At 35.6% G+C, this 24,342-nt stretch overlaps 1 protein-coding gene across 5 annotated transcripts in view; it reads right to left on the reverse strand.

The window, feature by feature from the left end:
- Ge-1 (Enhancer of mRNA-decapping protein 4 homolog Ge-1) overlaps positions 1 to 24,342 on the reverse strand; it is a 128,957-nt gene that overhangs the window by 17,167 nt on the left and 87,448 nt on the right. For all 5 annotated transcript variants that reach the window (XM_081757538.1, XM_081757536.1, XM_081757540.1 and 2 more), the window contains 4 exons: positions 23,344 to 23,623; positions 22,431 to 22,546; positions 20,279 to 20,444; positions 1,937 to 2,108 (listed from right to left, as the gene is read on the reverse strand). In XM_081757538.1, the coding sequence (XP_081613664.1) occupies positions 1,937 to 2,108; positions 20,279 to 20,444; positions 22,431 to 22,546; positions 23,344 to 23,623 (734 nt within the window). The remainder of the gene's footprint in view (positions 1 to 1,936; positions 2,109 to 20,278; positions 20,445 to 22,430; positions 22,547 to 23,343; positions 23,624 to 24,342) is intronic.

A 24,342-nucleotide genomic window follows, 5' to 3' on the forward strand; every position in this document is an offset into this window, starting at 1 on the left:
CCATCTTGAACTCACATGTTTGATAGCATGAACTCTACGTTTAGGCAGTCCTAACTTACTGGCAATCTTAGTGAAATCTTCCCACCTTGATGGCCAATCCTTGAAAAAAATAGTACACATCAATGACAGTATCACTTATTTCAATTCCAAATTCTTGGAGTCCTTTTTGGATCGCGTTATGAACTTTGTGTATGTTACATGTTCCTTTATCAAGCAAACCCCTTTTCCTAAATGTTTTCATGTCCTCATTTATCATTCAGTAAATCTTTTTATTGATATTTGGTTCATCACTACCTAGCATCAAGAATTTCTGTCTGGGAAGGTTGACATTGTTTATTGTTAGATTTATCTGTTTCATGAGTTCTTCTGTGGGTCTTCTTAGGTAAAATGTCTCCACATGGCCAGTTTCAATTTTCATACTTTTGCCTGACCTATCGAGCTGAAAGTTGCAGCTCTGGTTTCCCCGCACTTTTTGTTGTTTCATCAAACTGAAGAGTGTATCCGGTGCCTCTAACAGATCTTCAACGAACATATCTTTGAAGTAAGGACCAACGGCATCTGTAATTAAATAATTCATTTTTGTTGCTAACAATTGGAAATCTTGGGGCACACCACCAGGGAACATGACACGGAATAGCCTATGTCGCCAATTGTCAGTATATAAGTGAGGTGCAAAATCAGACACTACTGACTTAAGAGTCCAGATGACATTTGCTCTTACGGCTGCATCCCTAATAAGTTACAAGTTTCTGCCTTTTTCCATTTAATTTTATATTTTTCTTAGAAAACTGCCAATGCAAAACATAAATCACAAATAACTCTAAAAAAATGACTTTACCCCCGAAATAGTAACTTTTAATGACAAACTTTAAAAAAAAGTAACTTCTAGTGACCAACTTGGAAAAAGGTAACTTTTAGTTAAAAAAGTGACTCGCTATGAGCCCTTCAGGAACATTATAAAACAGGAAAAAAAAATCAACCTTCTGACATGAAACAGATATTGAACATTAAGGACAAACTGTAAAAAGCGAATCTGAAGGTTTTCAAAATTCACGTAAAACAAAACAAAACAAAACAAAACAAAAAAAAAAAAAAAGTCGCGAAAAATATGGGTTTATATATATATAGTAATTTGTAAATTGTAACCTCAAAAAGTTAGTAAATTCGTGGTCGCCAAATAAGTGGAAACCCTATTCGTGGAACCACAAAATGGAAGAAAATGGTAGTGATTCATGAAGGATCACAAAGACAGTATTTTGGCACTACAATGTATACAGTGCTACAAATATCTGAACTACCATGATACGGAAAAAAAGATATCAGTCTAGATGTTCCTAACGCACTATAATGTTTGTTAACTACAAGATATGCAAACATAGCACTACAATAGAATTAATAAGCAGAAATTGCCATGGTTTAAGTAGGTTATCATGTGATTCTCCACTCCAATATCTCCATCAAGAAATACATTCTTACAATCTGCTTTAGACAAAAACAAAAGTTAAAGAACAACCATACCTATGGCTGACGCATTGACAGGGTTTCCACTTATTTGGCGAATACGAATTCTCTGACTTTTCCTGGTTTTCCCAGGTCACGATTTACAAATTTTCAGGTCTAATGTAAAAAAGGAACCATATTTGTCCTAACCAAGGGGTTCCTCATTTACTATGCATGTACATGTTAATGTGTGTAGGTAGAGGAGTTGCAAAACAAACTATTTTATGAAATATCTCCTACCAATTAGGCGGATAAGGCAAAAAGAGAAATGGGTTTTAAGTAATAAAAATCCGTGCTTAAAATTCCCTAACATTTTAAAGTTAAGCTTTTCAAGAAATTCCCTGACTCTTCCAGGACTTTTTACGGGTAAACTGAACTCCATGACTTTCAGATTTAACCCTGCATAACCAATGTAAATAACTGATGTGATTCTTACCCTGAGATGCTTTTCTGGATTTGGGACTGAACTTCTTTCTGTATTAACGATGAAAGTTGTTCATTGTTCGTTCGTACGGTCTCAGACAGTCCTTGCACTTGAGCTGTTAAATCTCGTCCTTTTTCTTGCTGTCTCCTTTGTTTCTCAAAGTACGATTCTAACGACTGTACATCTAAAGTACAAAAAATATATATAAAGTTCACAATAAAATCACACATTTACATCGATAATTCTGACACACTGTACTATCAAGAAAGTAAATAATAATAATAATAAGTACCTAAGAAAAAACATTACTAGAGTTTTTATGGAGAATCAGAATGGAATAGAACGTAAATTCACAGCCTTTCTCATCCTAACTTACCAGAAACTTCAAAAAATGAACGAAAGAACATGCTAATTAAATCATGTTCCTGTTGAACATTAACACAATAACTAACGTGTCTAATATTTTAACGAAGTGAAAGAATTTCGAGAACTGCCTCTGCTCACTTCATCAGTCACCAATGAAATGGACATGCAATATCGAGAAACTTACATTCTTATTTGTCCCCTTCTAACACTGCCCTCTACGTGAGTTATTCTATTATAAACCAGTCTGCCAGCTAAACCTGTAGCTGTTACTCACATACTATAAAAACACAGAAGGAGTACAATATCTTATATGCACAATACTTCAGACAATATAACCGAACCATACTGAACACTAAGCCGAATAAATGTTGCCAAGACTTGTAGCACCTTCGAGCATAATGAGAACAAGAAATGCTAGGTAGGATTGACGTAAATGGAACTCAAATTTTTAAATGAAACTATTGATGACACAAGTATAGTTCTTGTCAAAATTTACATCGTACAAATTTAACTTAGCACTTTCAGTCGTAATATAATCAGATTCAAAAATTTCCCTTTCAATTTGTGATGTTTCGCGGATGATCTTGACTTCCTAATACTTTTTGAACACACCCAGATGTTTGGATAAGCCGGAAACTACAGAACCTTAATCCAGCGTTTCCCAACCGGTGTGCCACGGCACACTGGTGTGCCGCGAGGAATCGAAACAAAATTATTAATTTTACAGCAACCAAATTGCAAAACGTAGGGAAAAATGTATATTTGTGTTTCACATTACTATGAACATCTAATATGAATCTACAATTTTAAATTTCATACCAAGTTACTGTTCTGTACATTTCTAATGTTAAAAGAAGTATCTGTTATCATTGTTATTGTTGCATTATTGTTTCTTTAATGTTTCAAACTATTTCGTAATTTGAAAATGTAAAATATCGTTCAATCCTCTCCACAAATTACCTACATTTGTGTTTTAAAAGTAGAGATGCAAGTGCTCGGAAAAAAACCGGCTTTTTTGAAAAAAAAAAACTCGTTTTTTTCTGCTTTGCTTTTTTGCTTGGGAAATTTTGGGCTTTTTTGAAAATTCTGCTTTAAATTGATAAAACAGACTTTGTATCGCTTCTCTATAACACAAAAAATCATTTAATTAGTGGTTGATGCTGATAATAATATAAAACATCGAAAATAAACTATGAATTTCGAAAAAATATTTCAAACAATTTTTCAACATATTTATATTATGAATGAAACAGGATTAACCAATGTATATAATAAGAATTTTTTAACCTCCTATATACAAAAGTAAGCAGAGTTGGCAAGAGCCATGGTTGTTTTTGAAAATGCCAAAAACCCGTTTTTTGGGGGATGTTTAAACCAGGCTTTTTTGACTTAGATTTTTTGCTTTATGTATTTATATTACATATTCACAGAAATAAGTTTGTTTTGCCTTGATGTTATTACGCAACAGCGGGGTTATGCCGGAAGACTCCCATAAGCTTAAAGAAGTGCGGTCAGTAAATTTCTTAAGTTGAGAATCTCCCGCCCTAGCCATTGGGAAAATCCCGTCATTACTTGAAATGTAAGACAATAACGGGAAAATCCTGTTATTGCTTTGCATGTAAAATTTAAAGGTCAACGTACCATAATCAGTACGCTAAAACTGAGGTATTAAATTACAAATTTAGTACCGGTACGTAGATATCATTGAAAGTCCAATCCAAGCTAATGTTGGAAGCTACGTAGGCAATCGATATATTTTGCCAATTTCTATCAATATATTTAAGCAATATTGGCTTCTTTATAAAACAACACGCATTTAGGCATGCAGAAATATACAATTTGGTTTGTTTCGTATATTTAGGCTTAACATCCTTACGAAATACCGAGGTTATCAAGGAGAAGACTTTCGCTTAAACTGACATCCGAACCGCTACTTGGGTTACGCATGAAAGAAGGTTTGTGGTTCGACCGAGAATTGAACATGGGACACCTTGATTAAAAGGTGAAAGGGAAATAAAACTATTGCAGGTGGTTTGATATCTGGAAACGTTACCATGAAGTTCACACGATTCGCATTTTTCATTCTTTTTATTTTTGTGGTTTACCCAATCACATTTTACCCAATCCTCAAGTTTTCTGAATTTTTAACAAGAGGGATTCAACATAACATTACGGAACTCCCCCCCCCAAAAAAAAGACTACGGAATATATTTAAGTTAAGCTAAATACAACTGCACAACAAACATGACTGAGTGATTAGCTTTTGCGCTTCTATCGGGAAGTCCGGAATTCAACCAGCATTCGACCATTCTGACAAAGCTTTTCTTCATTCCACCTGTGAATGTAGAAATAGTGCGTGTACTGTGAGTTGGGCGACTTCCTTTTTTATTGTTTTTAAATCGTTATTATTACTAATTACCAGCAGTGACGGTTTTGCGAAGGTTAGGGGGGCGGTCTTTCGGACTGAAGCCCGTTCCCCAAAGTTACGGAATATCTGCAACAAACGAAATATCTATTATTTATGCCTTTACTCATAAACTTTAAGCTCCCGTCAAATAAAAATTACGAATGTTTAAAAAAACTAAACATTAGTAAGAAACCCTTCCCAAAATACTTTTCTAAATCCGCCACTGATTCTCAGTATAAAATGATTTTTAAAGTTGTATCCGGAAGATAATTGCTAAACATATAAACGAAACGAAATATTAGTTATGCCTGTACTCATAAACTTCAAGCACTTCCCAAATAAAATTAGGACTTTTTAGGAAACGAAACAATCAGAAAAAACCCTCCTAAAGTACTTTTCTAAATCCGCTACTGATTATTTGTATAAATTGGTATTCAAGGTTGTGTCCGGAAAATTATTGCTAAATCACTTCACAGCTACAGTATAACAGAAATGTGGAAGTACGGTTTGACGGATATATTGAAAAACGTACGCTTTGACGGAGAAATAGAAAAACGGGCAAGTTTAACTTTTGCGCTAGAAGCTAGAGTACTAAAAGCTCTTAGAAATGAAACACGGATGACAAACTAGAGAAGAAAAAAGATGTCGATAACTCAAAAGTTAAAATAAAGTTTAAAAGCCTCTAAAATTACCCTCAAATACTACATTCTTCATGTTAGGTTTAATTCGTAAAACATGTGCTCCATCCATCTTGATGGCGAATTTCAGAGCGAAATATCACATTCAGGTCATGTAATTCTTATCTAACTATAGAATATACTAGAAGAAAGCTATTTAGATAGAAAAATCATGAAGTTGAAAAAAGCCAAAATTTCCAAAATTCTCGTTTTTTTTTTTTTCAAAAAAGCCGGCTTTTTATGTGAAAAAAACCATCGATTCAAAAAAGCCGGCTTTTTTGCATCTCTATTTAAAAGTAAAAGAGATTCGTTTGTTCTTTCGTTATTTAGTGATCTTCCTTCTTAGTAAAAGGTTGGATACAGTTTTTAAAAAGAAAGCTTATTTTTTAGAAACCTGAGTCCAAAATTACATTGCAATTGTTTTCTATTTTAAAATTTGAATGAAAAATAAGCATAATGAATTACCACGGGGAAAAAAACAGTGATAGAGCATTCTTCTCTGTGAGAAGGAGATCAATAATCACAGAAAAATACCACTGCGTTTCATATTTACAGATAATAATATCTGTAAGTGTGCCGCGAAAATCCAAGTAACATTGGAAAGCTTAAAGATTGTTCTACAAGTTGTTATGGAAAAACCTGTACAATAAAAAATAACAGTTCAAAAATTCAAATTAATATTTGAATTTCGCACAGAAATGTCCCTGCGAATTTGTTCAAAATTGTCTAGATTGTAGTCTCATGTATGTACTAAAACATCACAAAGTTGCATTTTGGGCACTCAATGGGAACTGATTCAAAATTCAACATAAACCAAAAATTGCAAGATACTGACTATGTGAATATCTGGGTTCAGATCGATAACAATTTGCCTGTAGCTATTTACCTGCAGCATCAAAGGAATTTATATTCAATTTCATTTGTTTCTTAATATACTCATTTGAATTTACACAATTATCCAGCTTTCGAGTTATTTAGAGAGGTATTACGTTTCCGAACAATACTCAGTACAGATCATTATTCTTGTTAGTCAATATGGATGTTTCTAAATTTATATTGGCTACATTGATACAAGTTATTTTCATTCCTATGTTTCAGGATTGCTGTCACCGACATATGGAAGTGCATAATTGAAATAGGAAAAATAATTTGTCTAATTGTTTGTGCTGAAAGTGTGTGAAGAGATTGTGAACTGTGTCACTATGTTTCATAACACATTTGATAGACATATTGTGAAAGCGAGGAAAATATATCCATCCCTTTCATAACAAGCTCTGTAACAGCAATCCTGAAACAAAGGAATGAAAATTACATGTATCAATATAGCTGTTTATGCTTACGTTCTTAAATGTTCGCCATTTACTTAACTGGTAATGGACTGTCTTCTAACAATGGAAACTTCCAATACTTGTTTTTAGTTTTTATTGTACCTTACTAATCGCTGGTTTTTAACTAACACTTAAAATAAACCACAAAGTACATATAATAACTGCACTGTGTTCATTGCACTTAAATAACAAACTTAACTTCAAAATTATGGAAGAAATGTTCGTGCCTCGTGCCTTATGCACCGTCTCTCTTCAACACTTTCCATCTTGAATAACAAATGAAATCCAAATTTCGTAAAAACAGTGTTTCCAGTTCTTAGAAAATATTAGTACATAATATAAGACTTAACATGCCGCCCGCCAAAAAAGGGCTAGTGACCTTTTTTTAAAAAACAAAAGAAAAGAAAACAAACTTTACATAACAACAAATAAAATAGACTAAAACAGGAAATAAATATACTTTAACATGAATGACATTACGATTCATCATTATTTGGTAAAACACAAAGTCCTCTAATTGAGCGTTTATATAAGCCATTGGAAGTTTTAACAGTAGCCACTCGAACCAAACCGTCAGGTCCAGAATACACTTCAGTGATGACTCCCAATTTCCATGATAGAGGAGGTAGCTTATCTTCTTTGAGAACCACCAATTGACCTGGCTGTATGTTGGCACAGCTTCTCTTCCACTTATTTCTTCCTTGTAATTGTGACAAATATTCCATATACCATCTTCTCCAAAACTGTTGAAATTGTTGTTCGATCCTTTGCCATCTTTGAATTGAACTAATCTTCTCCTGATGTAAGTCTCGTTCTGGTAGCGCTGTCAATGGTTTACCAATAAGAAAATGACCAGGAGTTAATGCTACTGGATCATTAGGATCATTGGATAATGCTACAAGAGGTCTCGAATTTAAGCAAGCTTCTATTTGTGTGGTTAAAGTTGTTAATTCTTCAAACGTGAGATATGGCATTCCCATGACTCTTCTTAAGTGGTATTTAAAGGACTTAACTGCAGCCTCCCAAAGATCACCGAAGTTGGGCGAATATGGCGGAATAAAATGCCATTGGATTCCTTCAGTAGTTGCAAAATTCTTAATCCTTTCTTGATGGTCAGCTGTATGCAACAACTTCGCGACTTCTTGAAGTTCCTTGTTGGCACCAATGAACGTAGTTCCATTGTCACTATAGATATGCTTGCATTTACCTCGACGAGATATGAATCTTCTCAAAGCAGCTAAAAATGCCTGACTAGTAAGATCACTCACAACTTCGAGATGGACAGCCTTTGTTGCTAAGCACACAAACACTGCAATATAGCACTTCACCTTTGTTTTTGACTTTCTGGTACCAGTTTTGATGTAAATAGGACCGGCAAAGTCAATTCCAGAATTTGTGAAAGGTCTTGTTAGTTCTACTCTATGTTTTGGTAGTTGTCCCATTAATTGTTCTGGTCCAGACGCCTTTAATCTTTGACATGTAATACACCTTCTAATAACTTTCTTGATGACATTTTTACCATTAGGTATCCAATACCTTTGCCTTAGTGATGCTAGCATTAACTGACATCCAGAATGTAGCAATCGCCTGTGTTCATGTTCTATAATTAGTCTTGTCAGGTGATGATCTGGTGGTAGAATAATTTGATGTTTAGCATCAAATTCAAGTTCAGACATCTTTAATCTTCCACCAACTCTTAGTAATTGTTGATCACATATGAAAGGGTTGAGAGACAAGAGTTTGCTCTTATTGCTAACTCTTCCACTTTCTTTAAGATCAGCTATTTCCTTAGCATAAACTGAGTTCTGAACTTCTCGTGTTAGTCTGATTAAAACTTCTTCAATTTCTTCCAAAGTAAGAGCGTCTACATTTCTTCTTGATGCTTCTACTTTAGCATTCTTGGAAAACCGCATACAATAAGCCAAGACTCTCTGAAGTTTGTTCAAAGTAGAGAATCTTTCGATCATACTATTATCTTGAGTTGTCACTAAGTAACTTGATTTTAATTTCTTCTGTTCAGGAATCTCTCTGAGTGGGGCAGGCTCCGTCTTAGGCCAATCAAGTGAAGAACACTGTAACCATTGAGGACCGTTCCACCACAAACTATTGTGTATTAACTTGTCAGGACTTGTTCCTCTTGATATAATATCCGCAGGATTGTCACTTGAAGCGACGTGTCTCCATTTTCCTCCCACTTTTTGTACCTCAGCGACTCGATTGCCAACAAATGTTTTCCATTTATTTGGACTTGCTCTTAACCATGATAAGACCACCATAGAATCTGTCCACATATACACCTGGGATATTCGTTGTTTTAATGCCTTAGTTACCTTTTTGACAAGTTTTGCTGATAACACTGTCGCACATAACTCTAAGCGAGGCAGGGAAATCTTCTTTATGGGAGCCACTTTGGACTTAGCACATAATAGCTTCGAAGTAACTTAACCATCTTTGTTGACGGATCTTAAATACACACATGTCCCATAAGCCTTTTCTGAAGCGTCTGAGAAAGCGTGAACTTGAATGTCTATCAAGGTACCCGACTGAAGAACCATTCTGTCTACACTGATATCTGATAATGAAGGAATGAATTCAAGTACTGTCTTGCATCTTTGCTGTAGTTCTTTAGGAAGTGTTTCATCCCACTCCAATCCTGCTTGCCACAGATCTTGAAGAATTATCATTGGACTAACATTATTATTGGACTAACAATTCCCAACGGATCAAAGATTGAAGCAATAATGCCCAACATCTTGCGTTTTGTTAAATTATTATTCGACCTTTGATTTAGAGTAAATCCATTCATCACTTGAAGTTGATCAGTTGCTGGATGCCAAAGTAATCCTAATGTTTTGACTTGACCCTTATCGTCTAAGCGTAATGGAAGTTGTGTTTCTCTCAATTCTTCAGAGATGGATTCCAATAACTCAGTACTGTTGGAACACCACTTTCTTAACAAAAAACCACCCTTTTGTAGCATTTGTATTAATTCGTCCTTTATCTTTAAAGCTTCCTCCACACTTTCAACCCCTGAAATACAATCGTCAATATAGAAGTCATTCTTGAGAATTTGTGCTGCCTTCGGATATTCACAAGCTTCTTCTGCACTTAATTGCTGGAGACAGCGAGTAGCAAGGAAAGGCGCTGAGGCTGTTCCGTATGTGACAGTCTTTAATTCATATACCTTAATGGGTTCTTCTTCTGATCTTCTCCACAAGATCTTCTGGAATTTACAGTCACGCTCATCAATCAAAATCTGTCGATACATCTTCTCTATATCTGCAGTAAAAGCTATAGGGTAGGTGCGAAATCTTAATATAATTGACTGCAAATCGTCTTGCACAGTTGGACCAACTTTGAGAACATCGTTCAGTGAAATGCCACTAGTTGAGCATGCGGATGCATCAAATACTACTCTAGTCTTCGTAGTAGTACTAGCTTCCTTAATAATTGGATGATGAGGCAAGTAATATCCTTGAGTAATATTAGAGTTGCCTTCCACTTCCTTCATATGTTCCAAAGCTTCATACTCTTCAAGGAATGCCACATAATCTGTGCGTAACTTGGGGCATCTATTTAACCTTTTTTCTAGTTGTTGTAAACGCTGAACAGCTGTCTGGTAAGAATCACCTAACTGGGTCACTTCTTGTTTGAATGGCAATCTCACTATAAAGCGTCCTGTTGAATGTCTTCTAGTGTTTGCGATAAAATGTTCTTCGCACTCCCTTTCTTCTTTGGATAGAGGAGTTTCTTGAATATCTTCTATTTTCCAAAACTTCTGCAGCTGATGGCTTAAATCATCGTTGTTGTGCAAAAAGAATGTTCGATGTTCTGGCGTGAAGCTGTTGTGCTTTGGCATCTGATATTGTCCTGAAACTATCCATCCTAACTCTGTATTTTGGAGAACTGGAAATGCTCCTGGACGAACCTGTTGTCCTGCTTTGAGTAGACTAAAGAAAATTCCAGCACCTAACAACAAATCAATCTTACCAGACTTGTTGAAATTAGGATCCGCTAACTGTAAATTTGGTGGAAAGTTCCATTCTTTAATGTCAATATCAGCATCAGGTAAATTTCCCGCTATTTTGGGCAATACAAAACACTCAACATCTACACTAAAATCACTTACAGCAGAGAATACTTGTAACTTACTTCCGTATTTAACGTTGCAACTTACATTATTAATACCTTGTACAGGAACATTGATAGGAAATTTCTTTAATTTTAACCTTTGAATGAGAGATTCTGTTGCAAAATGAGATTGGGAACAACTATCAAGCAAAGCCCTAACCATATGTAATTTACCATTGCAATCTTTAACTTGAACAACTGCAGTTGAAAGTAAAACACGCACATTACTTTTAGGCTTCACAGAGCAATAAGTACTAGTATTAATAACTTCCTGTCCTTGAGACATTGACTTTTCCCCTACAGGTTCCGTAACAGAATCATTTTCAACACTTGCAGCATGATTACGTTGTGGTTTCTTAAAATCACTATGCAATAACGTGTGATGCTTGAGATTACATATTTTGCATGCACTTAGCGAACAATCTTTCGCTACATGGTTGACAACTTTCAAACAATTAAAACAAAGTTTGTTTTGTTTCGCAAAACTTAATCTTTTGGATACACTTAATTTCTGAAACTCATTGCACTTGTGTAACGCATGACTTTGTTGACAAAACGAACACAAAACATTAGTACTCACATAAGATTGTCTAGCATTTTTTACATCCTTAACAACATTAGGTTTACTAAGATGCGACTTTGACTGTGTAGACTTTACCAATTCTAAGGCCTGGCATTTATTTTCTAAAAATTCATGAAGTTCTTCTAAACTAGCAAACTGTTCCCTATTTGTTTGATTTTCAAAGTCTTTACGTGTTTGTTCATCTAGCTTTTCCAAAACTAGCTGCGATAACAATATATCCTCCAAAGGAGTATCTAACTGTAACGCCTTAAGTGCATTTACGTTACTTATAGTTTGATTTAATAATGTCCTTAAGTCCGCCACTGAATCTTTACTGACAGTCGGTAATGAAAACAATGCCTTTACATGAGCAGTTGCTATTAGCTTTGGATTATTATACCTTTTGCATATCATTTCCCAAGCAAGTTTGAAATTTTCACCTGTCACTGGTATATTCTCAACTAATTTGCTTGCTTCACCTGATAATGAGGACAACAAATAATGAAATCTTTGAATATCATCTAAACTCTGATTGTTTACAACCAAACACTGAAAGTATCATGAAAATGTCTGAAATCTATAACTTGACCTTTAAATGTTGGTAGCTTTATGACTGGTAATTTTAGACACCCTGTATTTGCGGCTGAATCACCTGACGAATTTCTATTGCTACTACTAGCCTTCTCAGCTGTTTCAACAATTGACGTCATTTTTGCAAGAGTATCGTAGTAAGTAGCTTCAAACAGCTCTCTATCCTGTGTATATTCATCGTTTTCGTCCTTTAATTCAAGCTGTTTTTGCACTTCATCGTATTCTTTGAATATATTGGGTAAACGTGCACACCTAACTTTAATCTGCATTACATCACCGTCTGCTCCAAATTGTTCAACAAATGTTTTCATTCTTGTAAGGGAAGCTTTAGCTAGGCCTCTTGCCTTTATAAGAGAATTTGTATTTGAATCCATTGCTTGTGATATATCTACCTGAAGTCCTTATAACAACAGACCTTTACACAAGTAAAAGAAACAAAAAAAATATACTTAGCTACGTGACTGCTACATTGCGCCTTTGTTTTTCTTCAGATTGCAATGCACAGCTGAATGCGTAGGCGCGTACGTGATAAGTCCACTAGGTCAATTTTCGTTCTGGTTCTTAACACTCACTGTCTTTACACACACACATAGTCAATACGAATGTTTGAATGATTCACTTTTTTTCTTGGCACAACACTTCCTCCATTCGGCACTGGAGGACCAAAAAAACTGTTTATGCTTACGTTCTTAAATGTTCGCCATTTACTTAACTGGTAATGGACTGTCTTCTAACAATGGAAACTTCCAATACTTGTTTTTAGTTTTTATTGTACCTTACTAATCGCTGGTTTTTAACTAACACTTAAAATAAACCACAAAGTACATATAATAACTGCACTGTGTTCATTGCACTTAAATAACAAACTTAACTTCAAAATTATGGAAGAAATGTTCGTGCCTCGTGCCTTATGCACCGTCTCTCTTCAACACTTTCCATCTTGAATAACAAATGAAATCCAAATTTCGTAAAAACAGTGTTTCCAGTTCTTAGAAAATATTAGTACATAATATAAGACTTAACAATAGCCAATATAAATTTAGAAACATCCATACTGACTAACAAGAATAATGACCTCTATTGAGTAATATTCGGAAATGTATTACCTGTCTAAATAACTCGAAATGTGGTTAATTGTATAAATTCAAATAACTACATCAAGAAACAAATGAAGATGAATATAAATTCCTTTGATGCTGCAGGTAAATAGCTACAGGCAAATGGTTATCGATCTGAACCCAGATATTCACAGTCAATATCTTGCAATTTTTGGTTTATGTTGAATTTTGAATCGGATCCCATTGAGTGCCCAAAATGCAACTTTGTGATGTTTTAGTACATACATGAGACTACAATCTAGACAATTTTGAACAAATTCGCAGGGACATTTCTGTGCGAAATTCAAAATTCAAATATTAATTTTTGAATTTTTGAACTGTTATTTTTTATTGTACAGGTTTTTTCATAACAACTTGTAGAACAATCTTTAAGCTTTCCAATGGTTTATATTTCATGTCTCTAGTGCATATATTAACCATTTTATGACAATTTTTAATAATCATTGTAACTGAAAAAATGCCCTTTTTTGCAATTTTTGATCACCCTGTATGGGGACACTTTTAGGAGGAGAGAAGTAATAATTGGGATTTTTTTCATCTCTCACTGTAATAAAGCTGTGCACCAATTTTTACAAAAATTTAAGATCATCAAGTCAGATTTTGTCATTTCACTGGTTAATTTCACATGGAATGCCCCTATAAAAACTGGTAACAGTTAAAGTCTTTTCTTCAGGAACTTAGCTTGTTACAGCTAAAAATTAATTTATTATTTAGTATGAAAAGACTAGTACTTTTAATTTTATGAATTTCATGTTCAGTTGGTATATTAATAAATTCGTACCTAAATTAGACAGAAAATCTAATACTTTCAACTTTTCCGTACATACTAAATCTGGGCATTCGTACAAGATTAAGGTCAACTTATGGTTAAATATCTCTTTAAGAGTTCACAACTTAGTATCTACTTTATTTTCGAATCAGGAGAATAGATACTCCTAAATTATTATGGAAAGATTAAGAAAACGGGCATTCAACTTGCACCTCTCTTCAAATAATAAGATCTCAAGTACACCTAATAATCATTATATTTCTTTTTCGTTTTAGCGAAAATTGTCACTTAAATCGAACAAAGGCCAAAAAATATAGTTTATAAATTAGCTACAAATCTCCTATACACATTCAGAAACAATTCACAGATTCTAAGAAATATTTTGTTAAAAGGACTGTTATGCAGAATTCTACCAGGCTTTCAGTTATTGTGAGGGTTCATACATCGGTATGATAAAAAGGAATATTGATACTAGAATAATGGAGTATGTAAAAATACACTATATATCAAGACATGCACTTTCCGGCTTATCAAAACAATATTAAGAAAGTGAAAATCATCTGCAAAATCACACCACAACTGAAAGACGTTTTCGAATCTCATTATATTACCACCAAAATTCCTAAGTTAAATTTGGAGATGGCAACCTTGACGAGATCTGGATTTGTGTCATCAATAGTTTCATCAAAAAATTGAGTTCCATTGACGGCAACCGTACCTAGAATTATTTTTGCTCATTTATGCTCAAGGCGCTACACAGGAACATGGAGTGGAAATTAGCAAGTCTAAGTGAGTAGTAATACAGGTTTAGTTGGCAAACTCGTTTTTAACAGGATAACTCATAATGAGCGAATATATGACAAGAGGAGAAAGAAAAATCCATTCAAGTTACGTGATAAGATTTGGTTACGTATAATAAGAATATCTGACCCTACGCAGAAACTCTCTGCCTCATTGAGAAACCGATACAACGGACCATGGGAGCTTATTGAACAGAAGGCTCCAAATACGTATCTTGTAAAAATGTGTGGACAGGCAAGATAGTAAAAGCCAATGCCAATTTTAAGAAACCAATTTTTCATGCTCCGCCATTCTGCAAAAACATCAAAGAATTCAGTCAGAATATTTTCTTGAATTAACACAGCAGGGAGAAGACAGAGGAGGAGGAAAGTTGCGTTTACCCTCGGATACTGTAGTCTGAGAAGCTTGGTTTTACAATAAGGACCTGCCTCAATAAAATTTATGCTAGTAGGTCCGGAGTAGGTGGTATATTGGCTGCCATCCGTTTTACTGTTTTATTATTATTATTATTATTATTATTATTATTATTATTATTACCTACACTATATTTAATCATTCTTAGCACTAGGTTAGCTAGATCAGTTTTACTGATAGATTCATTGAGGGAACACTATTTTTCTTTCTTTTTCGAGATGTCCGATAATTTTAAAGTTCCGAAGTCTACCCGCTCTGTTTACGCTAGCGCAAGACCGAACTCTAAAAACCCCTTAGAATTACAGTTATTGTTTTATATAGACAATTATAGAAATAACCAAATACGTCGAGGGAGGAGAGACCCAACACCGGAAGTTCCCTCTACAAGTAAAAGGGCTCATTTTGATCTCGAAAAATTGCACGCTCGAAGAGATTAGAGAAGTTCAAAGAATCAACCCGTCCTCTCCTAAAGCACAGGACGCTGTGCCTTCTTGCACTAACGAGAATCTAAACAATAATGTGGACGAATATACAGACCTATGTACAGATGGAGAAGATCTTAAATCTTTGTCCGAAACTCTTGAACAATTGATTGGGAGTCTCTACGTTGTTCAGTTGACAGCGTTAAACGTAAACGAACTATAATCGTCAGGGTTCGAACCTAAGTCCTCTGGAGTACGTATAACCGACCTAGTCATGGACAAGATGAGGACAGTTGTGATTTTCTTTTTCCTTTTAGCACTGGATTAGACAGTTCTTCTTGCGAAATAATTTAGTGTTATGAATATAAAATGATTAATTAATGAAATAAAAACTGATCGAGACATTAAACTGAAATTCGGGAAGCATGAAGCTTGCCCAACGAGTGCTTTTATTTGTTGTTTTATATCTGAAAGAGATTTCATCAGTGTCTTGAGTTGTGTACAAATTATTATAGTGTACTGCAAAAGAGGAGTGTGGTCAGAATTTTCCTTTCTTGTATAGCTAAGGGAAAACCCTATAAGAGAGAATGAACTCACAAAAATCGACCCACCCTTTTATTAATTTTTCTTCTCCACATTAAAGTATTGTGTGAATTTAGTGTGGAAAGTATTGAGCATTACGCAGTAAAGTATTAAAATCAGAACTGATCCAAACTTTAGACACTTAAAGTGAGGCATATCATTGCCTAAAATACTAAAAATTCAAATTATTGTTATTTAGTGAATTTCGTGTTTAAACCACATGTAAGTGAAGTGTCTTTGTGTGGGGAGAAGGGTTAGAATTTTCCTTTCTTGTATAGTTAAGGAAAAGACTGAAAGATATTATATATATATATATATATATATATATATATATATATATATATATATATATATATATACTGATGGTGATCACAAAAATGGAAACACCTGTAGTTGGCAACACGTCAGATGTATGGGTTGGCAGTGGTGTCGTGGCGCCCGCAGCGCCGGACCGCTGGTGGTGGTGGTGTGTTAGGTCGGTCTCCATACTACGTCAGGCGCAGTGGAACAGCAGTGTCCAGTGGCTGCAGCAGACGGAGGTAGTGTAAAATGGGAGACCTCTCAGATTTTCAAATAGGGCAAATTGTTGGTGCGCAGTTATGTGGAGTGAGTGTGACGGCAGTGGCTACTGTGTTAGGTGTGTCGCGTGGGACAGTGTCGAAGGTGATGACGGCCTACACAACACACCGGGAAAACCACATCGGGGAAGCGGAACAGTGGGCGGAGGAAAATCATGAGTGACAGGTCACGCCGGGTATTAAAGCGCATTGTCACGCAGAACCGTCGTGCCACTGCGGAGCAAGTGACAGAGGAACTCAATCAACACCTCCCCCACCTTGTTTCGACAATCACAGTCCGCCGCGAATTACATGACATGGACTTACGGGGTCGTGTTGCACGGGCCAAACCGCTCATCAGGGACCATAACGCTTTCGCACGCCGCAAATGGTACCGCGACCATGAAACTTGGACCGTTGAGGACTGGAAACGTGTGATATGGTCGGATGAGTCATCCTTCACCTTATTCCCAACCACGGGCCGTGTTTATGTGTGGAGAACGCCCAAAGAAGCTTATGATCTGCAGTGTCTCCGCCCAACTGTGAAACATGGCGGCGGCTCGGTGATGCTGTGGGCCGCCATATCATGGTTTTCATTGGGTCCTGTGGTCATACTTAGCGGACGAATCACTGCCAACGATTATGTCGCAATTTTAGGAGACCACTTGCATCCTATGGTCCGGATGTTGTTCCCGGACAATGACGCCATCTTCCAGGATGATAATGCACCCATTCACACAGCTGGCGTTGTTGCAGCGTGGTTTGAGAAACATCGGGATGAAGTTCAACACCTCCCCTGGCCCGCCCAATCCCCAGATCTCAACATAATTGAACATCTGTGGTCTGTCTTGGAAACACGACTCCGGCGACGATTTCTACTTCCATCCTCTCTCACAGAACTGGCCGATGCCCTGCACGAGGAATGGAGTAAAATTCCACTTGCTACCATTCACGACCTCTATGACTCCATCCCAAGTCGCATCAAGGCTGTTCTGAAGACGAAAGGTGGCCCGACACCATATTAATCTGCAATTTTGTTCAGGTGTTTCCATTTTTCTGATCACCATCTGTATATATATGTTGCCAGAGATTTTTCAGATCAATCTTCCCTGACAATTCCAGGTTTTCCAGGCAAGGTCTATTATTTTCCAGACATAATTCCCTGCTCCGAAAAATGAATGAATGGAAAGCTCTCCACTACATCCACCCACTGCCTTCCATTTTTTTTTTTTTTTTTTTTTTTTGTTAAATATACAATTAACAAAATTTAAATCCTTGATATATCTTTTTCATTAGAATAAAATTACAGTACCGTACTTATGATTGAAGTCTACATAAATAATTTCTGTTTTGGAACTTCACACTAAACAAATTACTACTGCATGTTTCCTTAGTTTCCACAGTTCTCTACCTTAGAGATGCTTTCGAGGTCTCAATTTCATGTTCCAAATTTTGCATTCAATGGGTCTCTAATAAAAGTTTTGCTTCTTCTTCTTTTTTAAATGGTAATCTGATCAGCTATGCGCTATCTTTCCATTTTCTTTAATTCATTTCCAGTGGTTTCCGTCTTTTTCCTTTGCATGGCTTCTTCATAACGTGCATATGATCCACGTACGTACTGAACCATTTTTGTCTATATAAATACCAAGGGGCCCTTAGCACATTATATAATATCATGAACAACTCGTGAACTCAGCAAAGATTCTTTATGCATATTTTCCACCAGCATGTCATTGTTAACTGAGAAATCCTTCTCAACGGAAGTATTTCCATGAAGAAGAACAAGTAAATTATAATTATGTCCAGTATTTCTTCGAGACATGTTTTTCTTGGGGGGGGGGGACTACCCCCGGAGCTCTGAGAGTGGACCCGGAGGATACCAAAATAATACGTCTTTAATATAATAATAAATAGAATAGTACCAGCACTCCCGGAATAGTAAGTGTGCCTCCCGGAACATTTTCTCTGAAAGAACAACATATTATGTCCCATAAATCAACGAATTTATAATTATCAAGTAGACTGCAATAAAAGACATTTAACCTATCTGTGTATACATTAAATGATTTGAATTCCTTCTTCTATTTTTTTGCTGAAACACATAATTTGGAAAATTGATGGCTTACTTTTTCAGCTTTGGCAGCTACAACCATATTCTTGTTATGGAGTTACTAAAGAACATTATACATTTTCTCTTCGCTTACACTTTGGTTAGTACAAATTTTACTTAGAATAAAACATGACATATTTCGAACTATTTTGTTTTTTAATGAGCATTTTTCAATAATTTTTGAAGTTTTTTTTAAAAAATAATGTCGTCAGTATACAAAATTCCCTGCCATTTCCAGGTTTTCCAGGTCGCTGGCAAGGCTGTATATATATATATATATATATATATATATATATATATATATATAAGAAGCCGGGAAAATTTTGTCCTAGACACACGGATGGTCAGACTCGCAGTCTGACGGATTTCAATTTTACATAAAATAACATAATTTACTTTTTTCGACAAACACACTACAACTCAAAAAACTGTTCTACAAAAATGACCAGTTTATCAAGATCTTATTTCAGTTTTAGAAGCCTCGTGCTAGATGTGTAAAATGTGTTTATGAAGAGATTCGATACCCAAGCGAAAAATACCGACACCTGTATATGCTATGTATTACAAGCGCCTGTAATGCTTTGGAATTTGAACTGTTTCCCACATGAACAATCATGTCCAAAATAACTGTCGCATGTCTATAAATATGTTGTTGTAGGAATATAATTTGATAACGAATTCGCCCTGTATTTCTTATAATGTTAGTATGTGTATAATCGGCAAAGCCATGTATGTGGAAAATTTCATGTCAAAAGAGCAGTAAATAAGATCTTCGAACAACAGAACGAAAATAGAACTTTCTTGTCCATTTAGCAACATTTTGTTTTATTCATTCTAATTTTCGTATTTATAATTCTTTTTCTACGAAAGTTACCACAAATATACATTTACCGATTATACACACAGTATCAGTATTAAAAGTAGCCTGTAAAATCATTATCAAATCATATTCTTACAAGAAGACAGCTATATATATGCGACAATCATTTTGGACATGAGTGTACATTGTATGTACACAGTTGCAAAACATGTGTTTCACAGGTGTTTAACAGGTGTAAATGAATGACTTAACACGCTACAAAACTAGTGGCTGAAACCATACAGCAAAACTCTTACACACACTCAGTTTATGAGGAGTCATTTATTTTTTTATTAGATTTAAAATGCGTAAATTTTTGTCTTTAGTAAACACAATTACTTTATTTCTTGTGTGCGTGTTATTCCTAACTGTAAGTTTTAAGTCCTTTTACTGTTGATTCTTAATTCCCAATTTACCATATACGTTTATAGAACAGAGAAAGGAAGTGTATACTCTGCCCTGCTCTTCTGGCTTAGTGACCTCAGTTACGTAACGTTAACGTGTGGAATTGATTGGAACATACCTTCGAGTGGAACACTCCAAAGAGAGAGCATAGTTAAGTAACCAACCTTTTCTTATGTTGTAGAAATCGTTACACTACCGCATTAGGAAACAACACAAAATATTATCAAAAATCAGAAAAAACAAAGATTTACTTACATTCTTTAGTTCCTCGAGAAAATGCATCATTGATTTGTACAAACATACTTTGGCACGCTTTTTCGAAACAAGGAATAACTACAGACGAGAATACCTCTTTATAACACTCTTGCATTGCAGGCTCTAAGGCAGTTACCATAGAATTACTTAACACATCCATCACAGACTGAAAGAAAAGTTGATAGTTTCAAATAGTACAACAATTTACCTATTTTAATTACAAATATATTTAGTGTATATATTGCTTTAACTACATTTCCCCCCCCCCCTTTTTTTTTTTTTTTTTTTTTTAAATCACTACCGACTATAGTAGCTTTATTTTTTGGGCCAGTCCTCATTTAATTTCCTGGAAAGAAGGATGGTCTATTTAGCCCATGTATCGAGCAACCGTTTGGTTCATGAGTCATTAGTTATTCCAATCACCTAACGATATCGGGTAAGATTCTCTCCCAAGAAACACTGGTAACGACACGAAAGACATTAAATGTTTATTAAGTACACTAAGACAAGAAAGGACAGAATCAGAAACGACAATGTAAGGAAAGAATTAAATGAAAGAGTCTTGAGAGAAATACACAATGAAATTGAAATGGTTTGGGTACCTAAAAAGGATGAAAACCTATGTTCTCCTTCCCTCCCTCCCATTCGGCCAAAGTGAGGCATGCAAAATAATACGAAAAAGATTCGGGCAAAAATCGAACAAGCGTGGAATTAGAGGAAGAAGTGGACAGACCTTGTTTATATCCAGATCATGTACTAGCTAAAAGAGGATAAGGGACAAAAATCTGCCATATAAATTAATATTTGAACTGCTCGCCATAAGCCTTATCTCACTTTAAAAAAAATTAACGAGATTTTCAAATTCTTAAAATCGTTATTATTTCTGCTGAGAATGTGGTTTCTTCACACTTGTACCATGTAACGAACGAATATTACATGAAATATGATTTCAAGTTTTACGTCCCACCTGTATGTCCCTTTGGCTAAAGAAGACGAATTAAAGGATGTGAATGATAATGAAGAATTGATAAAATGAGGGAATGTGGGAGGGAACTCATGAATCCCGAGACCCCCCCCACACACACACAAACTATATTTCTACTGTTTTCTAAATGAGAATTTGGTTAGAATGTCAACTGGACCGAAATAGGCCAAATAATCGTAACTCCAAGTTTGCTGTAAATATAGCAACCATTATAAATTGAATATTCAACGATTCTGTAATCTTATCTCTCTATTCCACTAAAGGATCAATATACTCTTTTTTGTATTCACTCGCAATCCTACCTACATTCATTAATACGTAAATGATTCCATTACGGACACTTTATACTTTGGGAGCTCCTCCGTGGCTAAGCGGTTAGCGTACGCGCCTTTGGCGTGGGAGACTCGGGTTCGATTCCCGGCGGGAGCTCATGTGGTTCGGATTCCACGTTAATCAGTAGGTCCACGTCTCATATAGCCTCGCTGCTGAAAGGGACGCTAAACTAAAATCTACTACTACTACTACTTTATACTTTGGAAGAAACCCTATTCTCCAATTCTTGATTCACAAATCTATCTTATAACAGCTCGATATTTTGTACAAAATATCTGCTGCTTGTTTCTATCAACAAAGCACATGCATAAACATTTGAATATCTTATGGGCAATATATATCATCCACTATCGAACATCTACCACAAACTCATTTGGCCTGCGATCAAACCAGGGACATCTTGTACCAAAGGAGAGCTATGCTTCCTGTTAAATGAAGAGTGTATGTGAATATTGGTGTAATAAGGCCATAATTACTCAGTTCTTGTATACTGATCCAAATTCTAAACTTGTTCTTCCGATCGAATTCTTTAATTTCTATATTAAAGAGGAAAGAACCTAGCCACTACACCCTCTTTCTATGTGTCTCAGGGTCCCACTAACTACGGTAGGAAGTGGGTTAGAATACACCTTCAAGAAGAATACTCAAACCTAGAATCAACCTATGCTTATTCCGAAGAATAACATTCCTTTTTACGCGTGTTTTTCCTGTTGGATAACTTTTCTACAATGTTGTTCTTACAGCCTTTAATCCTCAGGTTTGTCTTGAAACTAAGGACTTCAAAATACACTCCAATATAATTCTGGGTTACATTTTTCAGCAAATACAACTTACCTTACTATTAACTAGTTTTGATATATTCTCTTTCAGAAGATGGTCCGTTGACGTTAACTTCTGCGTGAGCTCTGCATGGAACTGGTGTTTTAATGGTTCAACTACTGCCACAACAGCTGTCAAAAAGAACAATTAAAATTCAAGTGAAAATTATTCGAAGTAATTGCAAAATAGAAGATTGTTTAAAACGAATACAGTACAGTGGGAACGAGTACAGCCCCTTTGGACCGGATAAAAGAGGATGAAACATTACTATAGCATGTCGACTTTTGGATGTTTCTGTGACATCGGCTTTTACGATGGATGATCACGGGTCGTTCGTTTCTGTTATTGTGCATATCAACATGGTCACGGTTTCGCCGTACTCTTTTATAATCTCATTATGTTCTATGTTCTGTAGGATTTTTTGTGCTAGTGTGCATGCGTGTCACGTGGTCTGTAACGTCATCGGTCACGTGATCTGTGACAGCCAATCAGCGTGCAGGGGGCGGGGTAACGACAGCCAATCAGCATGCAGGGGCGGGGCCTTGATCTCTCCCTGGCTCAGCTCTGATCCAGATAGATCCGATTTGCTCTACTAACGAAAAGTGAATGAAACTAAAACTTAAAATAAAATGCTAACAAATCTCCACACATACATCTTGTGCATTGTAGTTCAATCATCACAGTTGTTCAGTCGACTGTAGACTGACAGCATCCCGACCCAATCGCACTTTCTGAATTTCATACATCAAATTATTTTCTGGAATAGTTACAACTTCATTCGATCTGCAAATTTTGAAAGATCACAACGTATTTCGAAAGAAATAAGCTTACGCATATTACTGAAACACAAATATCTTTCTATTAGCCGATTAATAAAATATTTATCGGCAAATTACGAACATATTATTTTTGCGATAAAAAACATTACCTGGCATAACATTTTCTTTCATTTGAGTCGATACAATTTCATCCAACTTAGATGTAATCAGATTTCCAATAGCCTGAGAAATAGCAGACATTAATGACTCCTGGTTTTGTCGTTCCTTACTATCTCTTGTTCGAAGAATTTCCTCTATAAGAACATTCTGTTCTTGGTGATATTTGGCCAAAATTTTCTCTGTATTATTAACTACGATATTTTCCAATCTCTGTGCAGGAACATTATCCAACGTAGATGCTTGCAACATTCGAAACTCGTTCTTCATCCCCTGCAAAAGAAGGAATTTTAGAAATACAATGCAAGTACTATGTTCTTTAGCACTCAGTATTACTTCATATTGCAAATTTTAAACTACAAGGAAGAATGCCATGAGACGTCAACGTACATTTTAAGGTGAAATCCGAACTACCGCAATGCTTTTAAATTTCGATGCGTTCAAACTATCAAGCACCTGCACCAAAGGGGCGCCAGCCACTAGACCAGCAGGGAGTACTATTCAGTGTTTGAGTATATAAGAAAATCAGTACGTTAGTTTGTAATTTTTTTTCGCCAAATTCAGAAAACTTCAACTTTCCATCACTGAAGACAAAACTCTGTTCAAAAATAATAAGAGCAGTTCAGTTGTTTCGTTTGATAATATTGTGAAACCTGTCTATGCTAGCAATCGGTTCCATTGAAAAGTGGTCAACTTACAGAAAATAAGTTTACTTTGAAGCAATAACTGTTAAATATCATAAAATAAGCATTTGTAATGCAACAACTGTGTATTAGTTTCCTATCTTATAATATATATATTAGATCTCCTCGTAGCTATATGATTAACCTTTTCAGGACCAAGGGCTCAACGGCTGAGCCAGCAGTTTAAACCTCAGCAGCTCGGCTGCCCATGAACCTGGAGAGATGATTTCGGTGTCTATCTCTTCAGGAAGGATAAAACTTTCCAATGGTGTGCATTTAATCTACACCGGCGTACCGCAGCGGAAGGAT

This window comes from Thermobia domestica, chromosome 1, assembly GCF_964235325.1.
Source record: "Thermobia domestica chromosome 1, izTheDome1.hap1.1, whole genome shotgun sequence".
Classification (NCBI taxonomy): Eukaryota; Metazoa; Arthropoda; class Insecta; order Zygentoma; family Lepismatidae; genus Thermobia; species Thermobia domestica.